This window comes from Manacus vitellinus, unplaced genomic scaffold (assembly GCF_001715985.3).
Source record: "Manacus vitellinus isolate BGI_N305 unplaced genomic scaffold, ASM171598v3 scaffold_14_pilon, whole genome shotgun sequence".
In the NCBI taxonomy this organism is placed as follows: domain Eukaryota; kingdom Metazoa; phylum Chordata; class Aves; order Passeriformes; family Pipridae; genus Manacus; species Manacus vitellinus.
Window position 1 is genome coordinate 914809 of NW_021939063.1, and position 15977 is coordinate 930785.

The 15977-nt window shown below is 48.9% G+C and overlaps 1 protein-coding gene across 5 annotated transcripts in view; it reads right to left on the minus strand.

The window, feature by feature from the left end:
* GRM7 (glutamate metabotropic receptor 7) overlaps positions 1–15977 on the minus strand; it is a 241955-nt gene that overhangs the window by 55284 nt on the left and 170694 nt on the right. For all 5 annotated transcript variants that reach the window (XM_029958222.1, XM_029958223.1, XM_029958219.1 and 2 more), the window contains 2 exons: positions 12585–12785; positions 7076–7215 (listed from right to left, as the gene is read on the minus strand). In XM_029958222.1, the coding sequence (XP_029814082.1) occupies positions 7076–7215; positions 12585–12785 (341 nt within the window). The remainder of the gene's footprint in view (positions 1–7075; positions 7216–12584; positions 12786–15977) is intronic.

Below are 15977 nucleotides of genomic sequence, written 5' to 3' on the forward strand. Positions count from 1 at the left end.
AAAAAAAGCCCAGGTACAAACAGGGTCACCTGCATTTAGGGATCAGAGAATCACAAAGTGGTTTGGGTTAGAAGGAACCTTAAAAAAAAAAAAATCATCTTGTTCCAACTCCCTGCCATGGGCAGGGACGCCTCCCACTGTCCCAGGTTGCTCCAAGCCCCTTCCAACCTGGCCTTGGACACTTCCAGGGATGGGGCAGCCACAGCTTCTCTGCCCAACCTGTGCCAGGGCCTCCCCACCCTCCCAGGGGAGAATTCCTTCCTAATCTAACCCTGCTCTCTGTCAGTTTGAAGCCTTTCCCCCTTGTCCTGTCCCTCCAGGCCCTTGTAAATAGTCTCTCTCCATCTTTCTTGCAGGCTCCCTTCAGGCTCTGGGAGGATGAAGTGCCACGAGTGCTTCAGCTCCCTGCTGTGGTTCAGGAGCAGCGCTGCTGGATTCACATGGTTTCTGTCAGGTATGCTGAGGTTGTGCCCTTATCTGAGCACAAATTACTTCCAGCAGCCGTCTCTGAACCAAATGCATCAAACCCATCTGTGATCCCACAGCCCCCTGGTTTCATTCCAAGAGCCCTCCCCGAATCCGGCTGCAATCACAGCTTGTGAGCAGGACCTGCCTGATTCCAGCCTGCTCCTGTTCCATACATTTTGGAGGCCTGATGGAGGACTAAGGAATTAGCATATGGTCATTCAGCAGGCCAGTGGTTTGAAAAATTCCCTTCCAGTTGGCTGAAAGTTAATTCTGCAAGTTAAGATAATTAAAGGTGTTTTGCTGGTCACAGCTGACATGAGCAATGAAAGATTGCAGGATTTAATGAGAGAACAAAACAAACAACATCTATCATTACAGCACATCAGAGCTGCTGACACGGTGGGCAGGGGGACTCCCAGACAGAACATGTAACTGGGACGTGTTTGAGGAACCCACTGATGCAATTACTCACCTTTGAACTCCTACCTGGACCACAGACAGTTTGGCTGAGGGTGTAACAGAGGCTGAGCTCAGAAAGGCCCAGCTATGGCCAAAAGCTCTGCAAACAGGCTGGAGATCTTTCTGGAAGGACTTTGCATTCAGCAGTGGAAATGCTGTGAAATAATTCCCACAAAGCCAGACACCCCCAGCCCCGGGAGTGTGACTGTCAGACGTGTCACCCAGTGACAGATGTGACACTGAAAAGCAGGTGCCTGGACAGGAGCAGGGGAGCAGAGGATGCAGAGTGTCCCAACAGTGCCAAACAAACAAACAAACAAACAAAAATCCATCTGCTTTGAACACATTCTGCTCCAAAGAAAAACACAAAACCAAAACCTAACAACAAAACAAAAAAATGAACACAAATCAATTTGAACACGTTATGTTAGAAAAATACCATCTGTTGACAGAATATTCCTGGGCATCCAACAGTGCTGAGGAGTTGCTTGGATCTAATTCCAACCTGAATATTTTACCAAAGAAAGGCAGGTACAGCCGGGTCTCTTGCCAGCAGGTTAGACAGTTAATTCTCTCATCACCAGCTCACTATTCATAACATTTATTTCCAGATTCCCTAACAGAGATGTTTGTGGCAGTAAATTGATTAGTCTGAGCCCAAACAGACTCAGTAGGTGTTGAAGTGAGCAGGATCTGCATAAATTGCACACAGGATTACTGAGTTACTTAATAGAATTCTGTTTGTGGGGAAAACAGAATGGCAGTGTGGCATTGCCTGGTCCCTGGGTCAGTGGCTCTGCCTGTCTCCCAGGCCAGCCAGGGCTCCCCATCCTCGGGAGGTGAATGCTGACCCCCAGCTCGCTCCCAGCCCAACACCATGAGCTGCAGGAATGTTACTCCTTAAAGCAAGATTCATTTTCCCCCCCATTTTTCAGGCTCCTCTCAAATGCTGGCAAACAGCAGCCCCGAGCTGCGTCCCCCCGGAGCAGGGAGTTATTAACGAGCAGCAGCCGCGTCCCCGGCGCCAGCCAGGATTTATAAGGGCAGCTGGATCCGTGTAACCGACGTGTTTATGGAACCATATTGATAATTATCAATACCATCCATCTTCCCTGCACTTGTTTGGCAGGATTGCAGCCATAGATCACACACTGCTGGAGGCCATCAATAAGGGGCTGAGGGATTGCAGGCAGCCGGCCCAGCACGGCGTGCAGGGCTCCTGCAACCAGCAGTCATGTGTCAAACCCTGCACTGCTCCACACCACCAGGCTGTTCCCAATCCCAGGGCACAGCCACAAAACAACACAGGCTTTCTTGTTTGTCTCTGCACACCACACGTTTAGGCATCTTTAACATGTGTTTTTTCTGTTCGCAAACAGATTAATGAGAGAAATGGTTTAATTTTGTCTGCAGCTCACAGTTAACCCTGCCCGATGCTTTGCAAGTGAAGCACGTCTCGAGTAAGAGCTGCTTGAAATCTCTGCAGTGTAATAATGGACAGGACATGGTGTTTTCCATGCCCAGTCAAGGATTCACCTTCCTCAGCCATCCTGAAAATGTGCTGCAGAGCCCCAGTGCCCAGTGCCACTGTTCTGAGCCATAACACCGAGCTGGAAGAGTGCACTTGACAAGTTGGAGATGCCAATGCAATTAAGACAACATGGTGCACCCTATGCAGACACTAATGGCCTTATTACAGCATTCATTAGACAATCAGACCAAAAAACAGCCCCATGTTGGCTTGTTCTGGGAAGATCTCCCTCTCTAAGGGCAAGTGAACAGGTCTCATGGAACCATTTCACTCCTCCCAGATGAGGGTGAGGGTGGGAGGGGGCACCACCTCTGTCCCCATGGACAGGCAGCCCCAGAGGGATGTGAGGGGATGATCTGAGGTGACCCCACATCTCAGCTGGGGACACTTTACAGAGGCAGGAGCACTTCCCCAGGGAGAGCTTCCTCCTGTGTCCAGTCAGCACCTCCAGTCCATCCTGTAGGATCTCACCATCCTCCTGTTACTTGACCACAGGCAGCAGCTCATGTCCACATGCAGGAGCCTGGACAGATCTCTCCAGCCTTGGCACAACCACTTGGAAAAAGAAGGTTCAGCAATTTCACAGGGATTGTTTCTTTACTTGTTGATTTGACAGTTCTGGGATACTTGCAGGGGGAATGGGTTGGGAAAACATAATAAACCTGGGACCTGCTGAGTTAACTCTGTCTGGAGAAAGAAGCAATATCACCAAATTTCCCATGAGAACCTGCAGTTCCTCTAGGAGTGATCCATTTCTTTCTCCTTCAGACACAGCATCCCTCCAGCAGAGGTGTGTTTCTGTTTGTGTCAGGCACCTCAAAGCAGGAGGAGTTGCATTTTTAGGAGCCAGCCACTAACAGGAGCTGCTCAGGCAGCCCCTTGCACTCCTGCAGTGCCTCTTATCCACCAACCTCAAAGGCTTCAGAGACTCACAAAGAGGGCAGGGAGAGCCAAGAGGCAGCTGGAACTGGGGCTGTGGGGCACATTGGGAAAGCAGAGCAGGGAGAGTAAGTACTGCTCTCAAATTCCAAGAGAACCATCAGCCATGAAAGCAGGACCCTGTGTGTCCTGGCCACGCTGCATTCAGCCACCCTCACCATTCCCACTGCACCAACCACAGAGGGCCCAGAGACCCAGTTATTGCCAAAGGAAAACCAACCAAACAACAAACCAAATCACCCATTTGTAAAGCAAACCAACCAAAAAACAGCTGGTGCATGACACACCCCCTTCTCCCCGTGGCAGATTTCCTCCCTAACACCGCTGGCACTTTTGGCTTTTGAAACATTAAACCTAAAACCGGTCAAAGTAGTTCATGTAACGACACAACTGCCTTGTAACACCCACATGCACCCTCAGCACCACCAGGGAGCCACAATCCTGGTTTAAAACTCCAATATTGCCGTGGCCAGAGGATTTATCAGCTAATGGCATTAGCTGTATCTTTGCTTTACCACAGGCGCTGGGGGTCACGGCTCAGGATTTCAGCAGGGATGCAGCTGGCCAAATTCCTGATCCCAAAATCCAGGGCAAAGCATTTCAAATTGTAGGAGGACATGAACTATAAATACTGTGTCTTAAATCTGCGTGCCAGGGGCCAAAAGGGGCTGACAGAGCTTGGCACCATCCTCCCAGGGACAGAGGCAGAGGGTGGTCCTCCCTGGCCTCTCGTTGGAGGGGGGTGGGCATCGTGTAATCACAACCTTGCTGCTGGGAGAACAAAGCACTGCAGTGGCTTTTCATGGAATACTGGCCAAGCCATCCCAAATTAGACATCTGCTCATTTCATCCTTGCGTGGATACCTGGAACACAGCCAGAAGTGACACTAAATCATGCTCTGGGTACTGGGCAGAGCTGTGCTCAGTTGTTTGATACCAACCAGGCAAAGGAAGGGGGGGATTGTGCTGCCCCTACATAAAAGCCATGTCATGTCCCAAAGTTTGCTGCAGTGAAAAGTCATAAAATATTTTCTTTGTTATCAACCAGCTTCTGACCTCAGATACAGAAATGCAAATCCAGGGTGAGTCAACAGCAGCCGGATGAGACACTTGACACACAAACATCTGAAGGGAAGCAGAGCCTGGCTCTGGAGGGTGCAGGGAGCCAGTGTCTGCCTTGGCTGGACAGGAAACACAAAGGTGATGCCAAGGTGGGAGAAGCCACCAGGACTGAGAAGAACAGACAGTCTCAGATAACTCACAAAACCAGGTTTATCAACTCATGACAACAAGAAAAAACAAACGGATAGAGCAGATTTTAATAAGTTGTTAAAGATCTCTTCTCTTTGTCTACCAACATCAGCAACAGAAAGAAAATTTAAATAGAAGTTCTTCTGTAATTTTACACAAAAGAATCCAGTACAGCTCTTGAGATTAATCCACTCTGTGACCATCACTCTCCAAAAAAATACCACAAATGGGAAGGTGACACGGACCATTATAGAGGAGCTCCACAACAGGCTGAACAGCAGCACCACAGCCAGAGAAATGGCAAAACATGCTGGTTCCTTCTTGGAATGAGGACAGTGATAAAGAAGAAGATATTTACTCACCTATGATGGTCTTCAGCAGCTGTTTACCTGCTCCTTTTGGGATCTGGAGTGTCCTTACCTTTGAGGCCCGTGGGAACAACTTTTCTTTTTTGCAACGGAGGAAATTCAGACACACAGAACTGAGACTGCCCAGAGGGACAAGTCTCTTGGAAAACAAAACATCACTGCAGCAGCTTCCAAATCAAAATTAGCACTTGCATCAAACATCCTTTTCTTTCCCTTTCTGTGTTAGTAATAAAGGAATAAGAACTGGGGAAATATCCCCTGAAGGGTTATCTCCACAATAATTACTGAAGACAAATTGTAGCCTCTGGTAGTTTGCCCTGGGATGTATTTAACAGTATTTAGTTTGGTTATTTCCAGGAATCCTTGACTTCCCTAAACTCCACAATTTTCTTTATTATTGTAAGAAAATACAGACAGGGACTATCACATACCCACACCTACATCTATATCTGTGTGAGAAACCAGGACACTCTCATGAGTAGAAGGGAAGTTACTGAGAGAATCCTAATTACTGAGATGACCCTGTGGCCACGAGGGTTCGAGGGTGAGGAAACAGCTCTTTTTATGGAAACATTTAACACAACAACAGGAATACAAATCAAGCTCCATTAATTTAGCTTTAAATTTTAATGAATCAGGATGTGTCATTTACATAAAGAAGGATTTACTTAATAAAATATTAATATTTTTTGCTAAAAGAACTGTAAATTGAAAGTTAATATAGGTTTCTTTAAATAGAACATCAGAAGTTGAAAAACACTGAAAGAGCAAATCAAATACAGTCAATCAAAACGAGCCAGAATCCAAAGAGAGCAAAATATTGTGATCAGTCTCCAAGACTGGACTTTTGGTGACCCACATATTATTTAGTTAATTTAACAAAAAACCATAAAACATTACAAATGTGTTCTGCGTTTGGTCACACCCCAAATGACAGTGTTTGGACCTACCTGGGCAGCCCAAGGGTGTGTCCCAGCTGCACAAAGAGCTCCATGGCTGGGGGGTCTCAGGTGTCCCCACAATTCATGGGTCTGACCCCCAAGTGCAGTGAGGGTGACGCTGGGTCCACGCTCAGCCACAGGGGCTGTGACCACTCCCTGTGTGCCAGTCCTGGCCACCTCTGGGGGTGTGCTGGGGCTGGGCCATGGTCACACAGCCCTCCCTGTCACCCTGCACCCTGTTTGCAAAGGAAATCTGGCAGTAGAGGCAGAAAAGGAGCCATAACATACCAAGCATCCCTGGATGGAACCTCGACTGAGAGAGGAGAACCTCCTTCAACAAATAAACACTTCAGGAATAACCTTGCCCCTATTGAGGCTCTGTTGCTGAAGAGCCAAACTGAGCTGCAGACACTGGCTGTGGGTGTTCCTGACACCCCACAAGGAGCCAACAGCTCTAAGGTTAAACTGGCACCACTTCTCCACCAACTCCAGGCTCAAGCAACTTGCACAGAGTCAATCAGGAACCACGAACCCAGCTCTCGAGGCAGGTCACAGACCAGCTCTGTGTGGCTGAGGCTGACACGGAGTCTCCAGCTTTCCCACCCACCACTCCTATTTTTTTCATCTGGAAAACATCAAAGTATCTTTGATCCCCTGCTCCTACGTGCTTGTTTTCCTTTAGGCATCATCACAGAAAGGCCATCTCATCCATATGGATTGAAAGTACCACCGGAAAAGTGAGTCACTCCAACAACATTGAGTTTCAGCTTTCCAAAAACGGGAAAAACTGAAGAGCATCTGCAAATGAAAGCCCTGTGGTTTCGAACTACAACAAATTATGGCTTCATTTTCCAAGTTGGCAACTGGGGACTTCAGACACACAAAAGTAATAAAATTTGCATGATCCCCTAATGCCTCTATTAGTCTGAGGAGCTTTGGTACTCAGGGTACAGGGAGAAGGTTGCAGGACAGACTAGAACAAGATAATGTGCGACAAAACCCCGTGATGCTGCTGTGAAGAAACAGTGAAGATCCCTCCTAAGTTTTTCAGGATGAAAAAAGGCATTTAGTGACTATGGCTGACAAAAAGGAGCAAGGAGGGACTAAGGCAGACTCACGTTGAGCTGGAGGTCATCTGTCCACTGGCCCACGAGGCGGTAGCCCGGGGTGCTGGTGTTGGTGCTGTGGAACTGGAAGATGTCGTAGCGCCCCGGGGCGTCCCCGTTCTTGTTGAACATCACTGGAGTGCCAGCACTGCCTGGGGGAAGGAAACAAGACAAAATCCAACCAACCAACACCAAGTCTTTACGAGATCTGCTTTATTTAGTCACGGTTGAGAGTATTGAGACTGGAAACGTGTTTCAGGCAAAGGTCATCCGCCAGCCCGGCCATTTAACAGGACACTTCAGGACACTGGCATCACCCCAGCCCTCTCCCAGAGATCAGCTCTCACTGCTTAAACCAGCTGCCTAAAAATAAACAGAGCAAACTAGATGAGCCTTACCTCACTCTAGCTTTGCCCAACATAAGAAATATCAGAAGGCTTTTCTTGCTGCCCTCCAGCCTCCCTCCCATCTCTCTTTCCTCAGGGAGTTCTTCAGTGAAAATCACTCCTGTGAATGGAGCCTCTAAATGCTGCTTTTCACCCCCTCCCAGAAAATGTTCCATCTGCTTCTGTGAGATAGTGCTGTCAGGAGTCAGCCCAGGTCTGGTGAGTCTTGACTGGCATCCAGAAATAGCTTCCTCCTCCACAGTATGTTCTCATTCCCGCAATCACCGTGTGCTTGGGATGGAACAGAACAGACTAAGCTTTAGGAAGACTGTTCCTTGTGTACTCCCTTATTTAGGCTCTCTGACACTGACACAGAGGTGTCTCAGTGGGAGCAGAGCAGGATCCTGAATTGACTTCATTTGCTGTGGACTCAGGTGATGAACATGGGTCAGGAGGTGCAGGACCAGGGACAAGACAAGGAAAGCCCCGGCCCTCCCTCTGTGCCTGGTGCTGAGCAAAGCCTGGGGGTGCAGAGATGTCTGAGCCCTGGGACAGACCATCCCTGATCCTCGGGAGAGTTCTCAGATCCCTGAGCCTCAAGAGAGTTCTCACCATGACATCTGCATTTTAATTACCATGGCATTAGATGTGAACCTTTTCTGAGATGAAAATTCAAAGCAGTGCTGCATTTCCTCAGATCTCCAGGAGCAACCTTCAAGGGTGACATTTATTTCAAGACATATTAAAATAGGTTTCAGTAGGGAAGAGCAATATTGTGTCAAGATTGAAGATTATGACAATCCTCCAGCATATCTATATTCAAAGCTTCCTCCTCCTGCGTAACTTCTTTTCCCTAAAGCAATGAAAAATCTCTCCTGTTGTAGCATTGAACTTTAAGATTACTGTTTTCTTCATGATTCCCATTCTTCATTGAATTCCAGTGAGTGAAAAAAACGTTTGGGGGAGTGAATTAGCACAGTCTCCATTCTAGCCCTGGTAAATGGTTTCCTGTCTCTCCTACAATCCTCTGACATCAGAACAAATTCAGTTCAAAGGCTGGTACAGAAAATCTTGCACTGAAATCTCTGCTCACTGGTTCCTTATGAGCACCAGGCAGATATTTAATTGTCATTACAGATTCATGTAGCCAGAATGCATTTAGAGTGAAAACACTTAGAGTGAATCAGAAGCTATGGCTGTAATTCCTTGGCTCCCTGGGAAAGTCAGCACAAGAGGTAAATGGGATTTAGCTAATCACAACTCTTAAGGCTGGTATTATCAGTTAGGCTTGGTTTTGTCAGAGCTGACAAAAAAGGTACAATTGAAATGGCAGGAGCTCAAGTGAGGCTCCCAAAATGCAACAGAGACATTTGTGGATTCCCCACATCCTGACAAGGTCCCAGGACACGAAGCAGGGTCGGTGTCTGCTGGTCAGGAGGCACATGGAGAATGAGCTCCATTGTCCAGGCCACCCAGAGTCAAGGGTGATGAGACAAAACCTGAGGGGAAGCAGCCAAGAGCACTCCTGGACTCACCTTCCTGGGAATGTCACCCAGAGCCCTCCTGGCTAAGCCATTCCAAACAATCCCTAAGGATGCCCTTGGGTGTGCCAGGGCTGCAGGTTTGGCCCAGCACAGTCTGATGGTCCAGAGCCCCCCGAGGGACATGGGCACAGGGGCTGGGCAGTGAGCAGGGAACACCTGCTGCTGTTTGCAGGGACTTCACCATTTGACTGCTAAAATTATACAGAGAAAAGCCATGAGAAGCCTGGGATCTGTTGGGAAGTCAAGTATCCAAAGGGAATGGGAAGGACTGGTAACCCCGAGTCAGGAGTCAGGCACAAGTGTCCCCTCTCCTGACTTTGAAGTTGGAGTAATTGGACTCCCAGCCACAGATCTGCTTAGGAAGTGCAAGCCCTCCTTAACCCCAGGCCAGGTACAGGCTCTGCTCTCCTTTTGTGCCTCCTGCCTGTGGGGACCCAGCAGCCCTGCTTTGATCCCTGCAGCATTCCAGCCTCCACACGCAGCTCAGGCTGCTTTGATGAAACAATGAAAATAATACAATGTGTTGTAGGAAAACCTCATTGCAGAGGGGAACCAGGGTTTTCACAAATGACCCTACTTGTTCTTTGACTTCTTGGTCTTCTAATCTTGAAAACACGTGGTTGTTTCACTGGTTTTTGATCATCTAGAATTTATTTTCTTTCTGTTAAGATTTCCCAGAATTTTGCTCAGCCCCAGCAAGCGCTTCAGGAGTGTCAGCCTTGAGGCTGCAGCTTCCTGCCCATGCAGAGGCCATGACAATTCCCTTCAACTCTCAGCAAACGAGCTGCCTTGTCCCCACACAGACACAGGGGTACATCTGCAGGAAGCATTCAAGACCAGACACAGTCTGGCTGAAGTTGCAGGATTTCAATCTCTTAATCATTGCAAGATGAGAAAGTGATTAATGAGAGGAGGACAGGGTGCTACACAGGTGTCACCAGCCAAGGTGTTTATCACTCAGTTCATGTTCACAGCAGTTTGAAGACCCAAAGGGCTCCTATGAACAGCATCTTCAGCTTTTCACTGGCAAAAATACAATTACTCTTTGATACTTTCAGACTCTCTCTGCTTGAATGCCTGAGGTTTGAAGTTTTCCATATTTTGGGCCCTTTGTTCTCGAGGTAGTGTGACAACAGCAAAATGCACACTGAGCTCCTCACACAAATCCAGCCTCTCTCCATCAAAGCGTGGCTTCAGCTCTTCCTGCATTACCTTTGCAAGGGAGAAAAGACTCCAAAGCAGGCACAGGCAGGATGATCTCAACTGCACAGTGCCAAGGAGATCCATTACACGCAGAGAGGATCTCAGGCTCAGGGTGCTTGAAAACAGGCTACGCTTTTTCTCTCCTCACACAGCCTGGACAAAGCGCTCCCACTGCTCCACTTTCTGTTCTTACCACAAACTCAGGTGGAAAACTGGGAGAACAGGATTTTACACACAGAATAAATTTGCTTTCCAAGTCCCAACCTTCCTGAGGAGTTGGACCCCTGCACTGGTGACTCAGAAGGGCAGGTTAAGACCAAGACTAAACCCAGGGAGCTGACAAAGCCCAGCTGCCCCCTCCTCTGTGCCAGCCCTCCCAGCCATGACACAATGGCCGAGGGACACAGGGGCACCATCACCCCTGTCCCAGGAGCTCCAACATGTTATCCACAGGGATAACCAGTTCTTGGAGCTGGACACCAGACAACATTAACTGGACACCCAGTTCCTCATAAATAACGTCTCAGCTCTGTTGAAATGATGAGATGAATGTTCAGCATCTTTATATGCAAGAAATATCCAGAGACAACCCCGTCCTTCCAGCACTGCAATGCCCAGGTGTGGTCCTGCACATGGAGGCTGTGCTGCCACAGGAGCTCTGTCCTTCACAATTAACCTTCCCAAATGAGGCAAGAGAACTCTGCAGACCTCCTCGGATCATTCATCTCCAAACTTGCTCCTGGCTGTAGTTAACATCCCTTCAAGGAAAGGAATTAAAATCTCCTCATGTTCACCTTGCTCTTTATAAGATGATTTATACAGGAATGAAAAATATCCTTGGCACAACAGACCAAGCTTGACCACAGAATAGCATCTGTGTTCCCCCCTTTAAAGCTCTCGGGTTCTATTGGCTCTGTGTGGGTTTTGTTAAGTTTATTAATAAAAATATTTATTAGGAGATGGTGGGAGGGGAGGTCTGGCTGTGATGCCCAACGAGGGCGTGCAGCTTATGCAAACCCTCCTCCCCAGGCAGCAGCAGCCCTGCCTCCCACACTTCAAAAGGATATTTTTCTCAGTACTTTCCTAAATCTGTTTTAAATATGGATTTGGAGGTCTACCTTCTGGCTCCTGGTTAAATCTCAGCTCTCTATCTCCTGCAGAGCCAGAGTGAGAGCAGCCAGACCTCCTGGGAAGTCCATTAGCAGGTTTATGAAGGAGAAATACCATTCCCTGCTGGAAACGACCCGCTCCGGGGCCTCGGAGCTGGTGGCAAGTGGGTGTTCGTTAATGAAACTAATAAAATTACAGGAAAACATACAGAGGCAAGGAAACTGTGTTAATATTTAGGCCTGATTTATACAGTGCAATGCAGGGGAAGTACATGACAGCCCGTTGTGCTGCCTGGAACAGGGGGTTGGTGCTGCAACCAGTGTGGCCACTCCTGGGCAGCACAGGGGGATAAAGTGATAAGGGAGGAAGAGGTAAAGTGCTGTCAGGATGGTTCATCTCCTCTGAAATCTTACTAGAGCGATGAAGGCTGGAGTAACTACTCTGTTCACTCACACAGTTCTGGCTTCCCAGGTGGACCTGGCTTCCCTTCAGCTCTGCTCTGCCTTCCCCTGAGCACACACCTAAGGTGGGCTTTGGGTACCAGGATTTCAGCCAGTTAATTTTCTCCATGTACAGGAAACAGTGGAAAGACAACAAACTGACGTGTGATGGTAACAACCTTCTAGGGCTTCAGGAACCACACTGAGCCAGAGACAAGCTCAGGCTTTTCCCCAGTGATTCCTCCCGTTGGAAATCAGGCTTCTGGAAGGGGTGCTAAACCAGCAGCAGTCATTCCTGTCTCTGGGCAGCAGCAGCCTTATTGCCTTGGCTAAAACATGGTATTTTCAAACAGATGCTAAACAAACATGGTCTTGTGCCACAACAGTAAAAAAGCCTTGATTTGGGTTGAACACAAAAACACACGACGTGGAATGAACTGAGGAGGCCGTGGGGGTCAGGGTGGCTGTGGGGTCAGGGTGGCTGTGGGGTCAGGGCGGCTGTGGGGTCGGGGTGGCTTGTGGGGTCAGGGTGGCTGTGGGGTCGGGTGGCTGTGGGTCGGTGGCTGTGGGGTCGGGGTGGTTGTGGGTCGGAGTGGCCTGTGGGTTGGGTGGCTGTGGGTTCGTGGTGGCTGTGGGTTTTGGGGTGGCAGTGGGTTTGGGGTGGCCTGTGGAGTCGGGGTGGCCTGTGGGTCCCCGGCGGTTGGCAGTGGGTTCGTGGTGGCTGTGGGTTTGGGGGTGGCCTGTGGGTTCGGTGGTGGCAGTGGGCTTCTGGTCTCAGCGGGCAGTGGTGTTTCGGCGGGCAGAGGCCCGGTGGGTGTGAGGGGGGCTCCGTGCTCACCATTGAAGTTCACGCTGCGGATGTACTTGAGCAGCTTCTTGCCCCCCGCGTGCTCCATGTCGGGGCAGAGCCCGGCGCCGTCGGCGCACAGGTCGCGGCTCATGTGGTGCAGGGCGTGGGCCATGGCGTACACGGCGTCGATGACGAACTGCACCTTCCCCTCCTGCTCGTACGGGGAGTCCTTCCCGATGCGCTCCTGCCCTGGGGACACACGGACACAGTGAGGGGCACTGCCCGCCCCAGAGCAAACACCCAACCCTCCAGGAGCACACTGAAACTGCCTTTAATCGATACAGTAAAACGTTCTGAGTTAGGGCTTTACTAATTAAAACATAAACAAACCTCTTTGATTGCTGCCAGAACCATTGACACCTCTTGAAAGTTGTTCTACATAATCCAGACAAACAAATCCTACCACGATCACCAACTTGAAGCACTAATCTACAGGGACCACCTTAGAGAGAGAAAGCTCCAGGCTCTGGAAATTCCCGAACCCTGGCTTTGAAATGGGAAAATATTTAAAATAAGCACAGTTGGTATTTAAAGTCTGATGTTTGTTCTGCTGCAAATCCCAGACTCTAATTGAAAGTTGGAGCCAGATTGAGGGAATAAAGTGTCACTTCAGAGATGCCACCAAAGGGGTGCTCTGGGGAATCGAGGAACACGAGGGCATTAACAGCACCTCGGGAAGCTCCGAGTGTTGGCATCAACTATCACCCTCTGCTCCCTGGCCTGCAGAGCCTGAAATGTCCTGCAGAACCCACTGACTGCCTCTACAATATTTTAGCAGGAGAGCCCTCAAGGAATCCAGGAGTTAATGCCAGCCCAGGCACAGTAGGGGAAGCAGCGCTGGGGAAGGGTGGAAATCATTCCTTGGGTGTGCAGGAACCACAAACCCTGGGAGCTGCTCAGCCCACGGGGCAAGGCCTGAGAAACTGAGAGCAGGGAGGGGTTCTGTACATGGAAAATCAGAACTTCAATCACACACAGGCTGAAGAGCTCCAGAACAGTGACAAAATAAGTGAATCCAAATATCCGAAGTGGAAGGCTCGGGCCTTAACCGTTCTCCCACACTCAGGTTCAGGATGGAGGTGCAGCCTGGTGATGTGGCCTTAGCCCAAGGCACTGAGGTGGCCTTCCTGCCTTTCTGGTGCCCTGAACAGGTGACTGGGTGCTCTGCAATCAGGCAGCAAACCAAACAGTGTTTCCAGAGCTCGCAGCGACACACCCCGGGCTGAGAACGGGGAATCTTTGATTCATTTCCTTTCCCCCAAAATTGCCCACTGACTCCCTGCTGCTCCTTGTCCAAGTAACACCTGCTGGATGCAGCCTGTGCAGCTGCAATCTGTGATCACACTGACCCATCTCACCAGGGATTCATGGAATGGAACTGCTGCTGGGGAGTGGCCTGAGCTGCAGCCACGAGGCACCACAAGTACAAGCTATTATTTTCCAAGGGTGGCAACACCACATCCCATGTTCTACCTGCATTATCCCACTTTTCTAACCTCACATGGGTCTTGCTCATCTTCCTGCAGTACCTACAGGGCTGGGAGCTGCCAGGAGCTCCAAGGAACCAGACCTTGGAATCATCCCTTGCAAATATTTCAGACGTTCAATCAAAGTAAATGTTCCAAAGTGTTGGAGTGGCAAAAATTCCTTTGTTAATACCCTTAATTAGAAACAGGATTGAGTGAATTTAAATTAGCTGATACCAATGAGGAAAGGAAATCAAGCTGTTAATGACGGTGAGAACTAATGATTTAATAGAGGCAAGAAGTCCATTTTCCTGCTGCTGCTCAACTGGCAGGTTTGGATCTCTCCCTCCTGCTCTAACCAACAGCAGCTTTACCAGCCCCACCACCTTCCCTCCCAGCAGAGCAGGGTCTGCAATAACCCCCCAGCAGGGACAGCCCAGGGGTGCTGTCCTGGCTCAGCCCCCAGGCTGGATCATTCTCCACCCAGCCTGTGAGCAAAGGCTTCCAGTTTTGTTTTCAGCTCGCGAGAAAAAGGCAGAGTCCCAAAAAAATCCCTTTTTTTTCTTCTTTGAGTGAAGAGGCAGCAGACCAGAATTCCAAATAAGCACAGAGAGAGAAGAACAGAAATTCTACAAACACAAAGAATCATGGAGTTGTTGAGGTTGGAAAAGCCCTGTAAGATCACCAAGTCCAACTGTGTCCCCAGCACTGCCAAGGCCAGCACTGAACCAGATGTCCAAATATATCCACAAAAGAGATTTACTTGAATACAAGCAAAGAGACACCCCCCTATATGAACATCAATAATTATCTATATTTCCTTCTTCCTGTGTTCCCTCTGTATTCACCAAACTGCACCCCTGATGTCTGAGCTGCTCAACCTACAGGAGAGCTGGAGAAGGACTTTGGACAAGGGCCTGCAGTGACAGGACAAGGGGCAATGGTGTAAACTGGCAGAGATTAGGTTTAAATTAGATATTAGGAAGAAATTCTTCCCTGGGAGGTGGGGAGGCCCTGGCACAGGTTGCCCAGAGAAGCTGTGGCTGCCCCATCCCTGGAAGTGTCCAAGGCCAGGTTGGATGGGGCTGGGAGCAACCTGGGCTAGTGGAAGGTGTCCCTGCCCATGGCAGGGGGTGGCACTGGGTGGGCTTTGAGGTCCCTTCCAACCCAAACATTCTGGGATTCCATGATTGTGGTTGAAAGACTCTTTACCAAAACCCCTCGGTTTTAAATCTCAGCTACTCTGGAAACACCGAAATCCTGCAAATAATTCAGCAGAAAGAGCAAGTTTCCAGACTGTGAAGTTCCACAAGTCCTTTTCATTATTTCACTCCCCTCTCATTGATTACAGAATTTACCACATTTTCAAGCCCTGACAAGGAAAATGCTTTTAAGTGGTTTCAGCCCAGCTCTGTAACCAAATTAGCAATGCACCAGGAGTGGGTGCCAGGGGAAGTGGAGCTGGGACTGAAATGCTGCACACAAACAATACTGATAAGGCAGAGCATGTTCTAGAAGCACAGCTGGCCAAACACACAGCAGGAAGAAAAGCCTTAGCAGTGAAATATCTGAGAGGAACCTGAGCAAAACCCACTTAAAGAAACCCAAGAGCAATGTAACAGTGTCCAAGTATGAAAATTTAAAATCTTAATGGAATTTCCACAAACAACAACAGTTTCCTGTGCTGAAACAGCCATTTAGTTGAGTATTAAACATCCAGAATTGTGCACAATAAATCCAGGTGTGGAGTCAAATGCAGCTGCTCATCCAAAAACATGCATGAATTCATACAATTGGGAATGTGCTGTCCTTCACCCAAACATGGGCTGAGTTACCTTTCAAAGACATTTTGTTGCAATTACAAGTTTAACCCAAATCTGAACTTGCAAAGAACCTGCAAAGCAAATGCCATGTT